The sequence below is a fragment of the Ambystoma mexicanum genome, chromosome 9 (genome assembly GCF_040938575.1).
Source record: "Ambystoma mexicanum isolate Mex_15411 chromosome 9, UKY_AmexF1_1, whole genome shotgun sequence".
Classification (NCBI taxonomy): Eukaryota; Metazoa; Chordata; class Amphibia; order Caudata; family Ambystomatidae; genus Ambystoma; species Ambystoma mexicanum.
The window spans coordinates 1539749194-1539767099 of record NC_090931.1 but is presented as its reverse complement, the minus strand read 5'-3'; the positions used below and the strand labels follow the sequence as shown (position 1 = coordinate 1539767099).

Sequence of the window (17906 nt, the reverse complement as noted above, 5' to 3'; positions counted from 1 at the left end):
CCTCCTCAGCATACTTGACTGGCTTTGATTTTCCCACCAGGAGAATAACTGCCTTCTCCTGGTGTTTGAGAGTTCTTTTCTCACTTGGGTTTCGCGCCTTGCCACTTTTTCACAGAAATAATAAAATGTGTACTTATCTCAGGGTCCCAGATCCTTCTCTGGTGGTCAGTGGTCTTATCCCCACCACTGATAAGAGGAAGATTCCCTCAGATGCACTCTTTGCTTTTGTTCAGGTCCCAGACCCTTGGAGCACTTGCCGTGGCCTGAAGCTGAGACCTCTTGAATCCCCATAACTTCCAGTCCGTCCATGCTTCCAGTTACCTCCTGGGACTTGCTCACACAGCACCGGTCCCTCGAGGGACTGAGAGTCGGTCTCCTTCCAGTTTCCTGCAGCCATCAGCATCTTCTCAGCTTCAGTGGTAGCTCCACATGTTGAGGCTTCTTGTAGTCTCAGCACCGTTCGGGGACCGAGCAGTCCACCTCCTGTAGGTCATGGCACTGCCTCTTCCATTTGCAACTGAGCTCGGTCCTACCGACGCAGGACCCGTCACAGACTCTCTCAGCTTCCATCGGGTCCACCATGTACGAACTCCCGGGTTCCCAATGAGGAAGGTGAAGACCTTGAGTCCTTCTTCACTTTCCTTCTTATGGGGCTTGCATACATAACACTACCTGTTGTCAAATGTATTCCTCATGCCTTGGTATTCCTCATGCCTCCCGTGATCCAATTTGTCTCAGTACCAGTACCAAGAAAGTCAGTACTAGAAAGTCAGTAATCCTTATGCTTTCTATGTTCTTCTTTGTCCTATTACTTTCTAACTTAGTTTTTTTACTGGAACGACAGAAATACATTGGTTTGCTATCAATATAGTGATTGATAATTGAGCGGGGTCTAAGGCATGTCAGGGAGTGATGTAACGTGTTGTACCCCAGGAGATCGTCCTTACCCCCAGGCTGGGGGTCCACCCCTATGAGGTCCTCCCTCATTACACCACCCCTAGGGTGACTTTTGGGTAGTGGCTGCACCTCCCTAGCATCATGGGGAGAAGTGATGATACCTAGCGAATAGTCACACTGTCCAGGGCATGTGTGTGCAAGAATAAAACACTCAAGAAGGGGGATAAGCCACTTTCTCTGCACATGCTCGCCAGGCACCAAAGATGCTGACTGAAGAAGTTAAATATTCCAGTTTGTGTTCCAGGTGTATCCCTGGGGTTTATTTCGGTACGTTTGTTGGTAAAGGACACTTCTCCTTCCCCTTTTTGTCCCTCGTGGTCTAGGGGACCTGTGGTTTGTGTGCATTTGTGCTAGTGGGTTCTGAAGACCCTGCAGCGCTGAGCTTTGTGCTATGTCCATGAGTTGCTGGAGTGGGAGCTGCTGCTGTCGGGTCTTTGCAGGGGTGTGGATTCTCTGTGCGGCTTTTCTCCTCTGCTGTCTTTTCAGGTCTCCGTTCTTGTGTTTGCCGTAGGGGTTGTTGATGTTGCTTTTCTTGCTCGCTCTCCGCTTTCGACTTTCTGCCCCATGTTTTTGTTCTCTGAAAATGAAAAGGGAAACTAGCGAGTGTCTAAGATATGAGGCAAGGCAGGAAAGAAGGGTCTGCAAACAAACATGATGGCACAATGGGGGTGAGGAAAGGAACTGGGGCCTCCCTGCTCTCACCATCCACCTCTGGGGTAGGATTGGCTCTGGATTCCTCCCGGTTAGGCTTTCCACCCCCGGCCTAGAGGGGTCCCCATTACCTTTTTACAAGACCAGGTTACTGGCCCTGTCACATAGTCCTTTCTATGATTACACAGATTACAAGTGTTGCAGCAAAAAAAAGTCGATGCTTGAAACATGAGGCTACAACCAAGCCTTGTAGTAGATTTGTTCATGAAGTTAAACAGCACAACATATTAAGTAAATGATAAACACTTTCCTGGCATAATTCTTAGGTGTGTCACATTGTTTGGGATGCTTACTCTATGCAGTCTTGCTTTGGGAATTGAATCGAGGAGGATGGTGGATACTTGTGATGTATTGGGAGTATGAATAGTACACATACTGTACCTTTGTATCCACAGACCTCCTTTCTCTCTCTTCCTTCTGAGTCCGGAGGATGGATCAGGTGCAGATCTTCCTCCATCTTCACAATTATGAACTCTTCGGGATTGGTCATCACGTCACCTGTGATATAAAGTAAATATCCATGAGTCCCACATTCAGAATATAAATATGATTATAACTTTAGAGCATGAAAACTGTAATCCTATCTGTGTCGTACTTCCCTCCAGATGTAAAACAAGTAACTGTCATTGTTATTTAATGTCCACAAGCATCTTGTGTGGACAAAGAACAGACGGGGCTTTGCTAAACAAAGCCCAACAATATAGTAGCCCCTACCCCTCTCCTAATGATTTCTCACTCTACCTTTCCCCATCAGTCCTTCCTTCCTTTGGTTTATTTCTGCCTCCACCCCCCTCAAACTCCCATGGTCTCTCCTTCACAGCATCTGTCACATCCTCTCTGCTCTCTTCTGTCTCCTGCAGTTTCAATCTCCTGTACTTATTTTTGGTTTTAACATGTAACTAGCAGAAGTCCCCGTTCTCCGAACGGGTTCTGTAGACTGTGAGAAACCAAAGGGTGTCTCACGGACTAATCCCTTGGGATCTGTCTTCCAGGGGCCAGGACCGGGCCATCGCTACTGGATCCAGTTCCTGGGGGTGGACCAGTGAGGGAGGATCACCTGGATGAGGTCCCCGTGGGAGTTGTACACCCGATGGAGAGATGCATTATCCCCTTCCCGATTATCCCTTCACCCGGTCTCATATGATTTGTTATTTGACTTTACCCCAGCCCTTTTCTACACGAACATGACTATAGGGACTAAGTGCTTTGAGAGAAGAAAGACTTACACCCCTCCCTTCTGTGCAGCATGTCCCAATATCAGAGTCAGGCAATTAACCTTAACAACTCACACCTGATTCCCGTTACCCTTCCCCGCACAGATAAAAGGCAGAGCATGAGAGCACACTATGAGCAGCAGGTCATAGTCAGCACCTGTATAACTACGCACGCCACTGCGAATATTGATTTGTCTTAGGCCACTATTGTGGGCACTCAAAGCCATCCATTAGAAGCTGCTTTAAACTAAGGTAAAGTTGAGGATATCATATGGAAGTATTTGGAAAGATATACAAATTACACGCTCTTGGCTATATCTTCCCTTCCTCTTTCCCAATAGGGTTCTACAGCCCGCACCGGCATGTTGTGAGACCACATGTTCCAACTTTGGTCCGTTTTAAATAACACAAGTATTATTGCAGATAGAGGTGAGTGACCTTGAATACCATTTTTAATATGCATTATATATCTGACCCTGGCTTACTCTATGGGCCTCGCGTGTAATTCTTGTCCTGGTTCTACCGCACAAAACAGTTATACATTAGTATCTCAAGTCTCCTTTTTAAATGGAGTCGAAGAAATTGGTAACGAGGTTCAGATGGAACAGAATAAGAATATCTGGGGATCTCCCCTAAGCTTCTAGGCCATTTAGTGACATACCTCTTATACATTATACCAGATCTAGCCCCAATTTGAAAGTGAACAGTTTAGGCATTGTCTTTGTTCGAAGTGTTGAAGTGTTTTGATCTACTCTTCCGTTAGATTCACTAGAAATGGCTAAATGTATATTCTTTGGATCTACTTGTATATATGTCTGGTTTGAACAGTGTGTAATGACGCCCCATAACATTTTGAATTATTCAAACTAGCATGTGGGCACAGCTTTGGGACTGTGTCTAATTACAATTCTTCAGTTGAACGCAGATTGGTTATGTCTGAACATTGAATACACCTACATGGAATGAACTGTTTAGGAGTGACTCTAGTAGATCTTCCCTGTTAATCTATAACTTTGTGTTCGTTTGTTCTTTTTTCTTTTTCACTGCTTCCTACTATCAACTACCAACAGTTCAATATAGGCTTCTGATGAATAGGAACTTTCCTTGAAACGTGTAAAGCCACATTGTATTGGACTTGAGAAATGTGTTTCTGCTCGCTATCACATTTGCTTTATATGTGATTAAAATACTTGTTATTTTTACACAGTCTGTGTTTCTAGAACATCTTTGTGAATGCATTTTCCTGCAATTATTCTCAGAGAATTCAGATATACAACTTTTATGAAACAATACTCATGACTAATTACCATCTATTTGGTGGATTATAGACAGGGTGCAAGGGACGGGAGGGTTCCTACTTTGGATCCTCTTTTTCCTTTCATGAGGATCGAAGTAGAGCCAGAGAAGGAGAAAGCTACTCGAGGCTGCAGCTCAATCGAGGAAGCCAGACGAAAAGTTGCAGGGAGAAACCAAGGAAAGAATTACCCTTGAACTGTTTGACAACTGATCGCTGAGCTGTTGAAGACTCGGACACAGCACGTGTGAGGCGAAAAAGAAAGGCCTCAAGATCCTGTAAGGTGCCTCCGAGATACCAGAAGCCCTACTTCCTGACTGGACGAGCCGGGGGCGAAGTGCAGCTGCTGTGGCATCGCCCTCAACTTCATGATCAAAGCCGCACGCCGAACCTTGCATACAGCCAGTGAGTTGAAGGCAACTGTTTGAATCGGGCTGCGTATGAGCGAAGGTTGCCGGCAGCAACAAAGTGTCACATAAGGCATTTCATAAAAGACGCGAGTAAAAGGAGAAAGCCTATAAATGTTTTCTTTGAACCTCTAAGAAGTGAATGCTCGATACTAAGTAGCAGAGTGGTCCGGCACCACGTGGGTGCCCAGTCGAAAGATGTCTGACAGAAAGTATCTTACAAACTGAACCTTTGAGATTGGATTGAACTTCGTGATATGATTGAACTTTTGAGATCGGATGAAAAGGAACAAAGTGATCATGCAAGGGTAACAGTCAAATCCCTTGCTCAGTCAAAAAAAGTCTTCAGTTCTGTTATATTGAAAGAAGGAAGTTGTTAAAGTGTCAGGTCTGAGCCCGAATGAGGGGGACCTAACGTGATGAAAAAGTAAGAAAATCCAAGCCCGGCTGAGGGAGATTCCATCGTGAAACAGAAAGGGAAGAAACGGTCCAAGCTCGGCTGGGGGGGGGGCCGAAAGAAGTGAACTCTGAGTTTTATTATTTTGGTTGTGTTGATCCATGCACTGTGGAAGAAAGAGACTTGATAAAGTATATAGAGACGCTATGCTGAAAGACTGATGTATCCTTAAGACTCCCTTCTGCCAGGGAAGTCAGTGTGCTCCAAATGCCATATTGTTCCGCCTTGCCCCGTGCCGAGCTATAGTTCAGAAATCCTGAACTCCCATACCACATGGACCTTTTATTTATCTAACACCGTTTTTCGTTTTACATTGCAACACCCCACACTCTTTTGTTCTTTGGAGTAAGGTTTGGCAATCGTTTTTTTTAGTATAGGCCCTTTTTAATTCACAAGACATGACTAGGACAGTGTTTTCATTTGTTTTGATGGTCGTAGCTTGCTCCAATCGTTAGAACTTAGGTTTAGATGAGTGTTTTTCCAACCCAATAACAGTTCAATAAACACCCTTGAACTACATCATTTATGTCTATCATACTTGTGATACCATGCCTTCCTTACAAGACAGACATGATAACACTGATCCTGTAGGTTGCTGTACCAATTCGCTTATTGATTGATGTGCTTTGCACCCTGAAGTAAACTGCACTGAGAATGGGTGCGTGTGGCTGGCTGACATACCCCGGACCAGATATTGGGGGGAAGGCAAGAGTTGGTGCACTGCTGCATACTGGGGCCTACTGTGGTCTCACCCTGGCATGGAGAGGTTAGTTGCAGTGCAAATATCTTTGTTCCTCGTGTCAGGACTGGTCCTTCTACGACCACATTGATGTTTATCCGATTTCAGGCCACCGGCTGATGTGTGAAGGTGCTGAAATCCGGGGAAAGGGGAAGGGTGTCCAAATGTCATGTAGCCAGTAATGTCTGGATGATCCTAACAGGCAACTGTCCCCAATGTGTTGCAGGTTGGTGAAACAGTATCGAATTGTACAAGGAACAACGCTTTACCACAAATCCCGCTGCAAAAAATGTTTTACATTTAGATATAGATGGACGTTGTGCACATCTAACCACCGAGGATAGGGGAGTGATAAACAAAGGTAATACAATAAAATGCAACATGATTTGAAAACCAGCAAAAGCAAACATTGAAACAAAAGGCCAGTTGGAAGTAGCCTGGGTTGACAAAAAGAATAAAATGTATATTCCAGTATATACTGTAGTCATAATTCATAATGAAAAAGTTACACGTGTCTTACTGAGCAATACACATGACCAAAATCTAGAATTTAAATACAAATTATTTTCTGAGAGAAGGTAATCATTTCAAGATGGTCAGTCTGGAACACCCTGTTCTAATCTTTCGAATACCCTATGTTAGGGAGAATTCTCTGTTTAGGCTGAATTTCCTAACCTAGTGAGTCCCCCAGCAGCTTTGCTGGATTTCTGGAGTTTGTTTTTTTTTTTCCTGCCAAGAGTGAGTCTCTTTTCCTCACACTCTTGGACATGATTTGAGGGGTTTCTTTGACTGTTAATGTGTTTTATGGGCTATGGGGTCTTTTACTCCATAGGGTCTCATGTGTTTTTACCATGTGTGTTACCCAGCACCCTCTGTGCAGTAACACCGGGGTGTCATAGTGACACCCCACCATAGACTCCATACCCTGGGACTGACTACTGTCTCTCCCAGGGCATGTAAAGTCACCATTGGCTTTACTAGTCTCAAATTATGAACAGAAACCAGTACAAACCATCATATTGTGGACATACTGGTCGGGGCAATTTGATTGCCCCGGGGTCTGTTATTCAAGGGGGCACGTCTCCGTCCCCCCTGATCGAGTGTTGGCTGGTGGCAGTGGATACTACTTTTTATATTCAACCGCAACTATATCTCTATGGGATTTTCCCCATTGTTCGAGGCTACCAACTTTAATTATTTAATTCTCATAGCCTCGAACATACCGCCGGTTTATTTATTTAATATTAATTCGCTGGTTGGTATTTTTTGCCAGAACTCGATTCTAAAATGGCGTTTGTGTTCTCTTCTGTGACTCCAACCCAAGTCGAGCCCTTTGTTCCACTTTTTGGCGGGCTTCTCCACAGAAGCCTCCAAAAGTGGTGCCACTCTGTCTGGGTACCACAGGGGGCGTGGGAGGGGGTTTAGGCACCCTGGACCGAGTTACCTTGGTAACTCAAGTCGCACTCTTGTGTGATTGGCCCAAGTGGTGAGCCGGCCGGCTCACCACTTAGCATGTTTGATTGACAGCTAGGCTGAGTGAATGGAGGTGGGCTGCATAAAAGCAGGGCTTTTGGGACTGGAATGTCAGAAGTCGCCACAGGACCTGAAAATCCGACGAGGGAGAAGCTGAGCCGACCTGCTTCGACGACACCACCGGTGGAGCCCTGCGGAACCGACTCACCACTTCCCAACGACAGAGAAGATCTCCCGGCTGGAGAGTCTTCTTCCCCTGACTGGTGGGCACAACCAGTTTACCTTCTTTTTCTCGCATCCCAGGACGTCTTGTGGTCGAATTGCCCATGCCAAGCACCCCGGCAACCGGATAGCCACTTACCACTGGACCGCGAATAAAAGGACCGCTCCTTTCTTCCCTGGCAGTGCAACGGACTCCTGTCTTCCTCCCCGACGAGATCCTCTCTTCCCCCGGACGAAGCACCGACTTGCATCCGCTGCCAGGAACAACTGCCCCCTCTGGAGTATTCTCACCACTTTAAGGTACCGTGTCCGCCAGGCCTCCCTTTCTAAAGATTGCTACAAGGTAATAATAACCCCTTAACCTTCTGGACTGGGCTGGCCGCCTTGACCATCTAACTGGTCCCTTTCTTTTGGTCCAACTCTTTCTGAACTGATTTCAAGACTTTTGGGCACTTTGAACCGTGTGACCTTGGACACATTTCGACCGGAGCCTCTTAAAGTGGTTCCGGCCTTGTTAACTTTGACTTTACGGTTTTAACCTACCTTTTTCTCCTACTGTGTTCTTCCGAAAGTGTTGGGATCTGTTTCAATCTTTGCTCTGCCTTTCTCCCCCTTTTAAACCGATTGATTAGAGTGCCATCTTCGTTAAGCGCTCACCGCTGTCTGAAAATAAGTGTTTCATTACTTAAGACTTGTCTAACTAATCGTTGAAGGGAGTGTATATCTTTTAGTGACCGTGTTTTTGAACTGCTTGATATTAGTGCCAGTGTGTTTTATTAGATGTGGTTTTAAATAAAGAATTCTATCTCTTTTACACCAAGCTCTGGTCAGTGTTTGCTTGTTCTACTGTGTTCTTTTGACCTATTGTGTATACTCTCTATACTGCCTAACTGCCTATACTCTGTATACTGCCTAACTCTTCTTGAGGGAAGTCTGACTGCTCAGCCACAGCTACCAAGTGAATCTGTGTGGTACAGACTGCTACCAAGTGGGTTTACTGTCAAACACCTGTAGTCTTAAATCTTTTGCAGTGGTCCCAGAGGCAACTGCACAGGTTTCTGCCTAACACCCTATAAGAAAGGGGACAGGAGAAGTAGCACAATGAGGTTTCCTGGTTCATTTCAAAAGGAATCAAGGAGCATTTTGGGAACATACAAATGAGCACAGATCTTTATATCTGAGAAGGATGATCGATGGAGCACAAGGCCCGATTGACCGCGAAAAATAGAGTAAAACTCCCAACACATGAAGATGCAGTAAAAGTCTAAAGATGGCTGCCAGAGGAGGGGCTTAGGTAGGGGGCAGTCATTGGCTGGGGCAGTATGACCCAGAGCTCAGTGATTGGTTGTTAGGAGAAAGACAGTTCAGAAATGAAAGTGAAACTGATTTTTTTCCTTTACTGAGGATTCCCAGCCTGACGACAGGAAATATTCATGAACATGTGGATCCATGCCAGACCCCAAGCTGGAGAAGATGTATTACACCCTAAAATGACAAATAGCTGGTACACAGATAGGAGTGAGGTAGGGAGACAAGCAGCAAATGGACGTCTGTTCACTAATCCTGTACGCATCAGGGGCACCTAAGGTATTAGTACTGCAAGAAGTACCAATTATAGAGGCAGAGAGTCTGGTTCATCTTGAGCTATGTAGGGTTAAAGGCACCTTCCAGACACACAGAGTACGACTCAAGCTCATCGATCCAGATCTCCTGCAATGTATCGATAGTCCGACAGACACTAAATGTCTGCAGCAACCATATCTGGTGATCCAAGGACTGAAATACATAAACAATAGATGGCAAGAGACCACACTTAGCTGTTTGGCAGAGGGCCTCCTGGGCTATGAGGAAGAACTCCTGGCTCGAGTGGAAGCAACCTGCACACAAATATGTACAGAGCAAATCACAAAGTTGACAGGGATTGCAGCAATAGAAAAACCAGTAAAGGGGCACTGTGAGCAAACATATGAACTTTGCTTCCACAGTGAAGGAACTATTTCTATCAGATCTAATGAAAAATGCAACAGAACCCTCCAGATTCCAGACCTGAAGGGCACGGCCTCTGTGACAGATTTCTACTGGTCTGTAGAAAACAAGCGTAGTTGCACCTCCCATCATCATGGAGGGGCTATTGTGTGCTGGCCACGATGCACTCAGCACTATTAGTATCCCCAGAAGAACACCTGCAAGGAGGGCCAATACCCAACACAGCCCCAACCGCTTCTCACGCGTTCAAAGAACAGAATCCATAACTGCCACCAGAATTTCACATTGTGCCCAGAATAGGGCAATACGAGAAGTTGCAGAGGAAAAAGAGATCATCAAACTATCTATTCAGAGACTCCGCTGTATTGCTTGGGGAAATTCCTGATGAATATAGAATGTTTCGCTTGGCAGAAACCTTCATTCCCTCACTTTTACTACCCAGCAGCTAATGCAAAATGGCGGCAGTTTGTACGCTGGGAACTGGTCCAGTTGGTAAATGACACTGAGCACAGGTTCAACATAAAGGTCGAGCAGCGTGCCCCAAGGCTGATGACGATGCAGAACAGGTGCGTCCTCGATATGCTGACGACGACAGAAGGTGTGTGCTGACAAATCTGGGATTTCTGCTGCACATTGGTGCCTCCCGAAGATTCAGATTACGGGACATTATCCCACATAATTGCAGCCGTACATGGGTCTAGAAGTTTGAATGAAAAAAGAAGGCGGAATCCAAGGAAACAACTGGTTCTATGTTGTGGGGGCCATGGTGAAGATGCTGGTACCCGTCATTGTGTCCATCTTGGACATCTTCTGTACGTGCCAAATGGGCCTCCGGTGCTTTGCCAAAGCAGTGTCTAGTAGCGCAATGATGAAGGTGTCAATTGGAGTTTCAAAGGTACCTGGCAATCCAAAGAATAGCGCAATACAAACTGACCACCCTATCCCTCATGTGGTCCCCATCCCCTATTGAGACAAAGTAAACCGCCTATATCACACCACCATTGTCCCACCCCCTGACCCTGAAAAATATCAGGAAGTATGGGTAGATCCAGCAGGCGATGGGGGATGCATTTATATGACATGTACTCCTGAGGAGTATGCGCGATCAGGGGTAAGCTTTCGGTCCGTGTGCAGGGCATGGACCCACCATATGAGGCAGTGGTGAGAAGGGAGAATGTGCGCATGCGTGCAGGGAGTTTGTTACGAAAGTGGGGAATATTGGGAAGGGAGCAAACCTATCCCACCCCCCTAGGCGCTTTAGGGTGAGACAAGCCCCATTGGGAGATCTCTAATAGCCCAGGGGAGAGGGGTGGATCCCAAAGATCCCCACACGATCATATCATCATACGTCATCTAGCTGATTGAGACATAGTGTGCACATATAAGTAGATGCAATGTTGTAGCATAGGGTGTTAGACACAGGCCGTAAGCCTGAATAGGAAATCTGAATAGGCCCAAGCACTGATGAGAGAGGCTCACGCTCTCGGTAACTTCCTCAGAAACACTCCTTTGTTCTGAAATTGTTGCCAAAATGTTTGTTCTAAGAAAGAATGTGCCTACAAGGCCACGAGACAGCACTGGGAGCCTTGGTGTAAGTGTTATCACCCACAGCCCAAAGCAGGCCTCTGACACCCACCCAGCCAACCATGAGTTATAGCCCCTGTGTCTGCCCCAGTCCTAAGACCCCTGAAGATACCAGTCGACCCCAGACCATTGACAATAAACCAATCAACCCCAAAATATCTAAGAGCGTGGTCGTCCCACCTTTATTTCATATTGACATGATTTGTAATGCGAGGTACAGGGAGGGATAAATTATAGTTCAAAAGCGAGGGTGGAAGCCTTGGGAGCTGAAACCGCGATCAGGAGTGAAACGTGTGTGTGGGTTTTTGTGACGTCGACACTCCCCCTGTGTGCCAGTCCTCGAGCCTGCCAGTTGCACTGTATAATGATAGAATAGCACTATCTGCAAATGTAACTAATTGCTTCTTTGGCCTTGGTTCCCTGGAGACGATGGGCTGAGCAGACCACACGTGATGGAAGATGGACGGACTGGGCTGGGGCCAATGGCCTGGCATCCCCTATGGAGCAGACTGCCCATGTATAGGGTGGCGGCAACCAGCCGCGTGGGTCATTACTATATGTAATGATGTCACATGGGACGCTGGTTCTCTTTTAAAGCCTCTGCATGTACTCTTTTTGGTTAGAGCGTTCGTTGGCAGCAGAGTTTTTTGCTGGCACACTTATTTTTGTAGAAATAAAACTTGTTATCCTTGCAAGAGATTCTTGGGCCCTTTTTCCCTAGCGGGTTGTATTTCCTCTGGTGTGAGCATTTAGGGTGTGCCTTCACATGCCCCCAGAGAATGGAATGGGTGCCAATAGCAATGAGAGCTACCACCTCCCTTTCCGTTTTCAAGAGGGCAAAAAACATATTTATTTAAGTGGTAACTGGGTACATGCATTTGATCTGCACTGATTAGGCTTCCTGTATTCTTGACCTTGGCTCTGTGTTTTTTGTCTTGTCCCCGTTATGTGTGCGCCCCGAGACCTAAGGACGTGTGGCACGTAATAAGAAATAAAATGAACAAATAAAGGACACAGTGGCACACGTCTAGAGCTGGGCTCATCAGGTCAACAACAAAAAAGAATCCATCTAAGTGCAGGGTCTTAAGGGCACCTCTCCCTCACAAAGCAATGTACCCACTGCACTGGTTGGAGATCAGAATGGGATCCATGTGTCACTTTCCAGCTGATACCGAAATGCCCCAGGCACGGAGGAAGCCCTCACGCTGCACCAGAGGTGTGTGGCTTCCTCTGGGAAGGACGATCAGCGTTAACAACCCTGGCAGGCTGGGACCACCGCGCCCCATTGTGTCGATTCACAGCAGCTCCACAGTGCACCAGTCGGTGCGGTAAGCCACACCAGCGTCACCCAGACATGAATGCACCAGACTTTCGCTCCTGCGCCAAATTCACTGGAGCAACAAGTCTTAAGTGCCAAGGATGAGTATGCTCATCCTTTTTACATAGACTTGCATACTAGCCTGGCACTTAAGGGATTAAGCAAATCACCCCAGGGCACACCCAAAGCTCAGGATCCTAAGGTCTGGGGCCATAAACATGTTTTGCCACAGGATTATGAAGGGTTCTACCTGCCACTGTGTGTAGTTCATCAAGGCGCTGCCATCTTGCTCGGGCTCATGAATGCCCCCCAGGTGGGGGATGGAGGGGTGATACTTGTGAACCATTTAGAATTTGTACAGCACAGAAACCATACCTCCTACTTCAGCTGGGCTGTGGAAGTCTTGCTTTCTTCTGCAGGCTTCTGTGTTTAGTGGGTGGATCAGGTGTAGGGTTTCCTCAGTCTTTACGCTAAATGAGTTTTCGGGTTCGGTAATCTTGCAATCTGATGTAGAAAGTAAACATCCATGAGTTCCACCCTCTTGATGGGAATTAACTTCTGAATTTAGACTCACGCAGCAGTTACTTCATTAGTCCTACTTTCGCTGCTGTTCTGGCTGAATACTTGCAATGTTAACTAAAGTATAGACTGGGCTGAGCTGAACACTGCAGAGAAATATATTCGCCCATATCCCTCTCCTGCAAAGTTTATGAACTGATATTTCGACCAGTAAACTTCAACCTAAATATACGTCCCCTGTCATGCATCTCTAAACAGCTCCGCCACTGATCCCACTCTCTCCCCATTTCTCTGGAGTTTTCTCTCTCTCTGTTGCCTGTTATCTCTCACTATTTCTTTCAATTGCTCTTACCACCTTGACTCCCTTGCTGTCACCTCCCATCTCTATCCCTCATTCCCTCTTTTCTTTATCCCCTTTTTCTTTCTCTGCCTCTTGTGGTAAGTCAGTCATAGGACATGGATAAGGGGGCATATTTGAACAGGATATTTTATTAAAATGTCTCCCTGAAGCCCTACTTCTAAGATGGGTTCCAAACTCTAACACACAGCAAACAAGTGCTCGTCTAGGCGTTTTAAACATCGGCCCTACCATTATGAAAAGAAAAGATAAAGACAACATAAGTTTTAGCTTACATCAGGGTTACTCACCCCTCCCCTCCCCTCCCCTCTCTTGTACCGTCTGTGCACTTCCACGATCGTACCATGCTATGAGGTTAGTCTATCTATCTTCCTTGTCTCCCCCTCCTTGCATGGTGGCGCCTCAACGCACTTGGAAAAACTGCGGAATCGTCATCAGACCTATTTGCTTTTATCTACACTGTTAATTGTATTATATGCACTTACTCTGCCTGTGCAGATCTGTATCGTTCAGAAATTCTATGGCTCTGAATTAGTGTTTTTCCCATTGTTCCCTCCCTCCTTAAGCGCTTTGAAACACTTGCCTTGTGTATAGGTGCTTTACAAATAAACATTAAGACACCATACCATAAGGTCAATTAGTGGTGGTTGGTTTTCTGACCCACCCCCCGACCCCCCCAAAGAGTGTTCAAAGTCTTGCCCAGCCTTCAGGCTTTTACAGTAATCCCAATTAAAAAAGTCCGTTAGCTAAAACAATGACCTCATCAGCTTGTCCGAACAGTTCTTACTTTATTCAGTCTTCTAGGATGTATTCTGCTTCTTAGAAGGAACAGGTTCTCCTCACATTGGTGGGTCCGTATTCACAAAAACAAAACGTTCTCTTCCCCCTTGTGGTGTATTTGTATTTAAGCTTTGTTTGGGCTACGGGCCTAGTCAGCCCATCTGTGGTTGTCGTTTCCCTCATCCCCCTCATGGGGTACACAGATTCTCAGCCCGGCGTTGGCTATGGGCCTGCTCAGCCCTGCATGGTTTATCAGTTATTTTCCAGATCCAAGCAGTGTGCACATTCTCAGCCTAACGTGGGCGGTTTTGTGACCTCGCCCATTCCTTATAATGCAGCGTACCTTCTGTCCAGCATCAGTGCTCGTTAGGGAAGGCGGTCTTTCTGGCCAGCATGGATCTACGCTCTCGAGACCTGGCTCTGGTCTGCACTGTCATCTTTCTGGTGTTCCTTCTGGAACTTGGGCATCATAAAGGCAGGAAACTGTTAAGGATTTCCTGGTTTGGGTTTGCTTCCTTCCTCGGCGGCCCAGAGTTTGTCAGGATCCCCGCCTTCGACGAAGAGGCAGTTTTCCGCGGGCTGCCCTGGGTCCCCACTCACCACTCCAACTGTGTGGTCCTTCGTCTCAGCTCCTCCTGCAAGGGAGAGGCCGGCATTTCTCGCTCTATGGCCGATTCTCTTTCTCTTGGTGTCCAGGTGTCTTTGTGCCTCCAGGGAAGGGAAGACTCCATTGGGTCCAGGCTTCACAGAAGGGCAGCAACAAAGACAGGTCAGAAATCAAGCCATCCACTTTAAAAGGGTCCGGGACATGATTGCTCTGTTGAGTTCCCATATAACCAAACAAAGGGCCTCATTACACGGTAGGCGGTAAGGGTTTACCGGTACCGGTATTTTGCCGGTACCGGTAAATCCTTACCGCCTTACTACATGGTCCCTTTGTGGGTTGGAGAATTTAACGCCTGATTTTTGCAGGCGTTAAAAACCAACCCGCAAAGGGACCAGGGAGCTAATTACGGTACCGCAATTTGCGATGCCGTAATTAGCACCTTCCCCATTCCCATTATGCCCTATGGGGCACAAATGGGAATGGGGAAGGGCAATAGTGGAAGGGGGAATTACTGCCCTGCCAACCTTGGAATGGGTCGGTAATTCCCCTTTCCACCAAGGCGGTGCCAGTATTTTAACGGCATGAACCATGGCGCTAATAGCGGCATGGTTCTCCGCCTACCGTGTAATGAGGCCCTTCGAGATTCCTTGCCCCAGAAGTGGGATCCCGCTTGCCCTGTCCCCCTAGGGAGAATATTGCATGGCATGCTCACCTCCCTAGTCAAGGGTAGGTGCCCCCCCAAACCTTTTGGGGAGAAGGGAGGAATACCCTGGATTCCTCACACTCGCTACACCCCCCCCCCCATCCTATCCCCCAACTGTCTGTCTCTCTCCCCACTGAGCTCACCTGTCTCCTCTAGGTCTCTCTACTTTTCTTTCTTTACATGCGTGATAAAGTTCACATCTAACACTAAGAGGTTGTTAGCGTAGAATAAAAGCCAGTAAAAATGTAATCTGAATTACGCTGAAAAGAAGCTAAAATCAAAATCAAAACGAAACAAGGTGAAGAAAGCCCATAGCAGCATAAGAAATAACAAGAATAAAAAATAAAGGGATGAAAATAAAAAAGAATTGATAAGTCAGTCGGTAAAAGAGATTACCAATAATATGGTGGAGAAGCTCAATCATAAGAGTTTTAGGATTTCACATACAGATAACAGGTCTAGAAGCAGCCGCTCGCCCCCGGCAGGACACTGAAGAAGTATTGTGCAGCTGCAGACTGTCCTGGCTCGCTCTTTGCCTATTATGACAAAGTCACCTATAGGTCACCCAAAGAGGAAGCCTGTAGACCTTTGGGGTCCGCAAACCCTGGAGGCATTACATGGTGCTCCCCCAGTGCCCTGTAGTATGTCAGACATAGGAGAGGGACAAAGGGATATGGTTATAGACAATGTTTCATTTAAAATGAAAGAAACCTAGTCTAATCCCTATTTCCTAATTTTTCCTAAATTTACCTAATATACAAAACAATAAACAGGTGCTCATCAGGATGTCTTACAAAACATAATGTCTGTCCTCTGAAACTCTATGCTAGCCTATTTTCAAACTGCCACTACAAGAAAAGAAAGACTAAGGGCCTCATTACACGGATGGCAGTGAACCATGGCGCTATTAGCGCCATGGTTCATGCCAGTAAAATACCGGCACCGCCTTGGTGGAAAGGGGAATTACCGCCCCATTCCAAGGCTGGCGGGCGGTAATTCCCCCTTCCACCATTGCCCTTCCACATTCCCATTTTTGCCCCATAGGGCTCTATGGGAATGGGGAAGGTGCTAATTACGGTACCGCAAATTGCGGTACCGTAATTAGCACCAAGGTCCCTTTGCGGGTTGGTTTTTACCGCCTGCAAAAAGCAGGCGTTAAATTCCCCAACCCGCAAAGGGACCTCGTAGTAAGGCGGTAAGGATTTACCGGTACCGGTACCGGTAAACCCTTACCGCCATCCGTGTAATGAGGCCCTAAGTCTAATCTTGGTGTAAGGGTAATTCCCTCTTTTGAACCTCAGTGCCTTGGTGGTGGCTGGGTTGCTGACCCTCCAACCCCACAATGTTCTCACAGTCTCTTCCAATAGTAACTAAAAAATGAAAAATATATATACAAATAAAAAGCAATCCAAAATAACTACAAAAGAATAATGGTCCTGTGGTTTTAGACACTCTAGTGTTCTGTTAACATAATCCATCGTGTATCTAGCTTATCCCTTCTCCGATGATGTAGTTTCCTTGGGTTTTAGCCACCCTAGTGTTCTGGTCACATAGTCCAGCATGTATCTAGATTATCCCTTCTCCGATGATGTAGTTTCCTTGGGTTTTAGCCACCCTAGTGTTCTGGTCACATAGTCCATCGTGTATCTAGCTTATCCCTTCTCCGATGATGTAGTTTCCTTGGGTTTTAGCCACCCTAGTGTTCTGGTCACATAGTCCAGCATGTATCTAGATTATCCCTTCTCCGATGATGTAGTTTCCTTGGGTTTTAGCCACCCTAGTGTTCTGGTCACATAGTCCATCGTGTATCTAGCTTATCCCTTCTCCGATGATGTAGTTTCCTTGGGTTTTAGCCACCCTAGTGTTCTGGTCACATAGTCCATCGTGTATCTAGCTTATCCCTTCTCCGATGATGTAGTTTCCTTGGGTTTTAGCCACCCTTGTGTTCTGGTCTCATAGTCCAGCATGTATCTAGATTATCCCTTCTCCGATGATGTAGTTTCCTTGGGTTTTAGCTACCCTAGTGTTCTGGTCACATAGTCCAGCATGTATCTAGATTATCCCTTCTCCGATGATGTAGTTTCCTTGGGTTTTAGCCACCCTTGTGTTCTGGTCACATAGTCCAGCATGTATCTAGATTATCCCTTCTCCGATGATGTAGTTTCCTTGGGTTTTAGCTACCCTAGTGTTCTGGTCACATAGTCCAGCATGTATCTAGATTATCCCTTCTCCGATGATGTAGTTTCCTTGGGTTTTAGCCACCCTTGTGTTCTGGTCACATAGTCCAGCATGTATCTAGATTATCCCTTCTCCGATGATGTAGTTTCCTTGGGTTTTAGCCACCCTTGTGTTCTGGTCACATAGTCCAGCATGTATCTAGATTATCCCTTCTCCGATGATGTAGTTTCCTTGAGTTTTAGCCACCCTAGTGCTCTGGTAACATGGTACAGCTTGTATCTAGTTTATCTAACTTATACCATCTCGAGGGTCATAGTTTCCTTGAGTTTTAGCCAAACTAGTGTTCTGGTCACATGGTACAGCACATATCTAGTTTATTCCTTCACCAGGGATGTTGTT

The 17906-nt window shown here is 46.3% G+C and overlaps 1 protein-coding gene across 1 annotated transcript in view; it reads right to left on the bottom strand.

Moving 5' to 3' along the window:
- The window catches only part of LOC138487577 (uncharacterized), a 306899-nt gene that overhangs the window by 50948 nt on the left and 238045 nt on the right, over positions 1-17906 (bottom strand). The window contains 2 exon segments of the mRNA XM_069614050.1: positions 2050-2166; positions 12738-12866. Of these exon segments, the coding sequence (XP_069470151.1) occupies positions 2050-2166; positions 12738-12866 (246 nt within the window).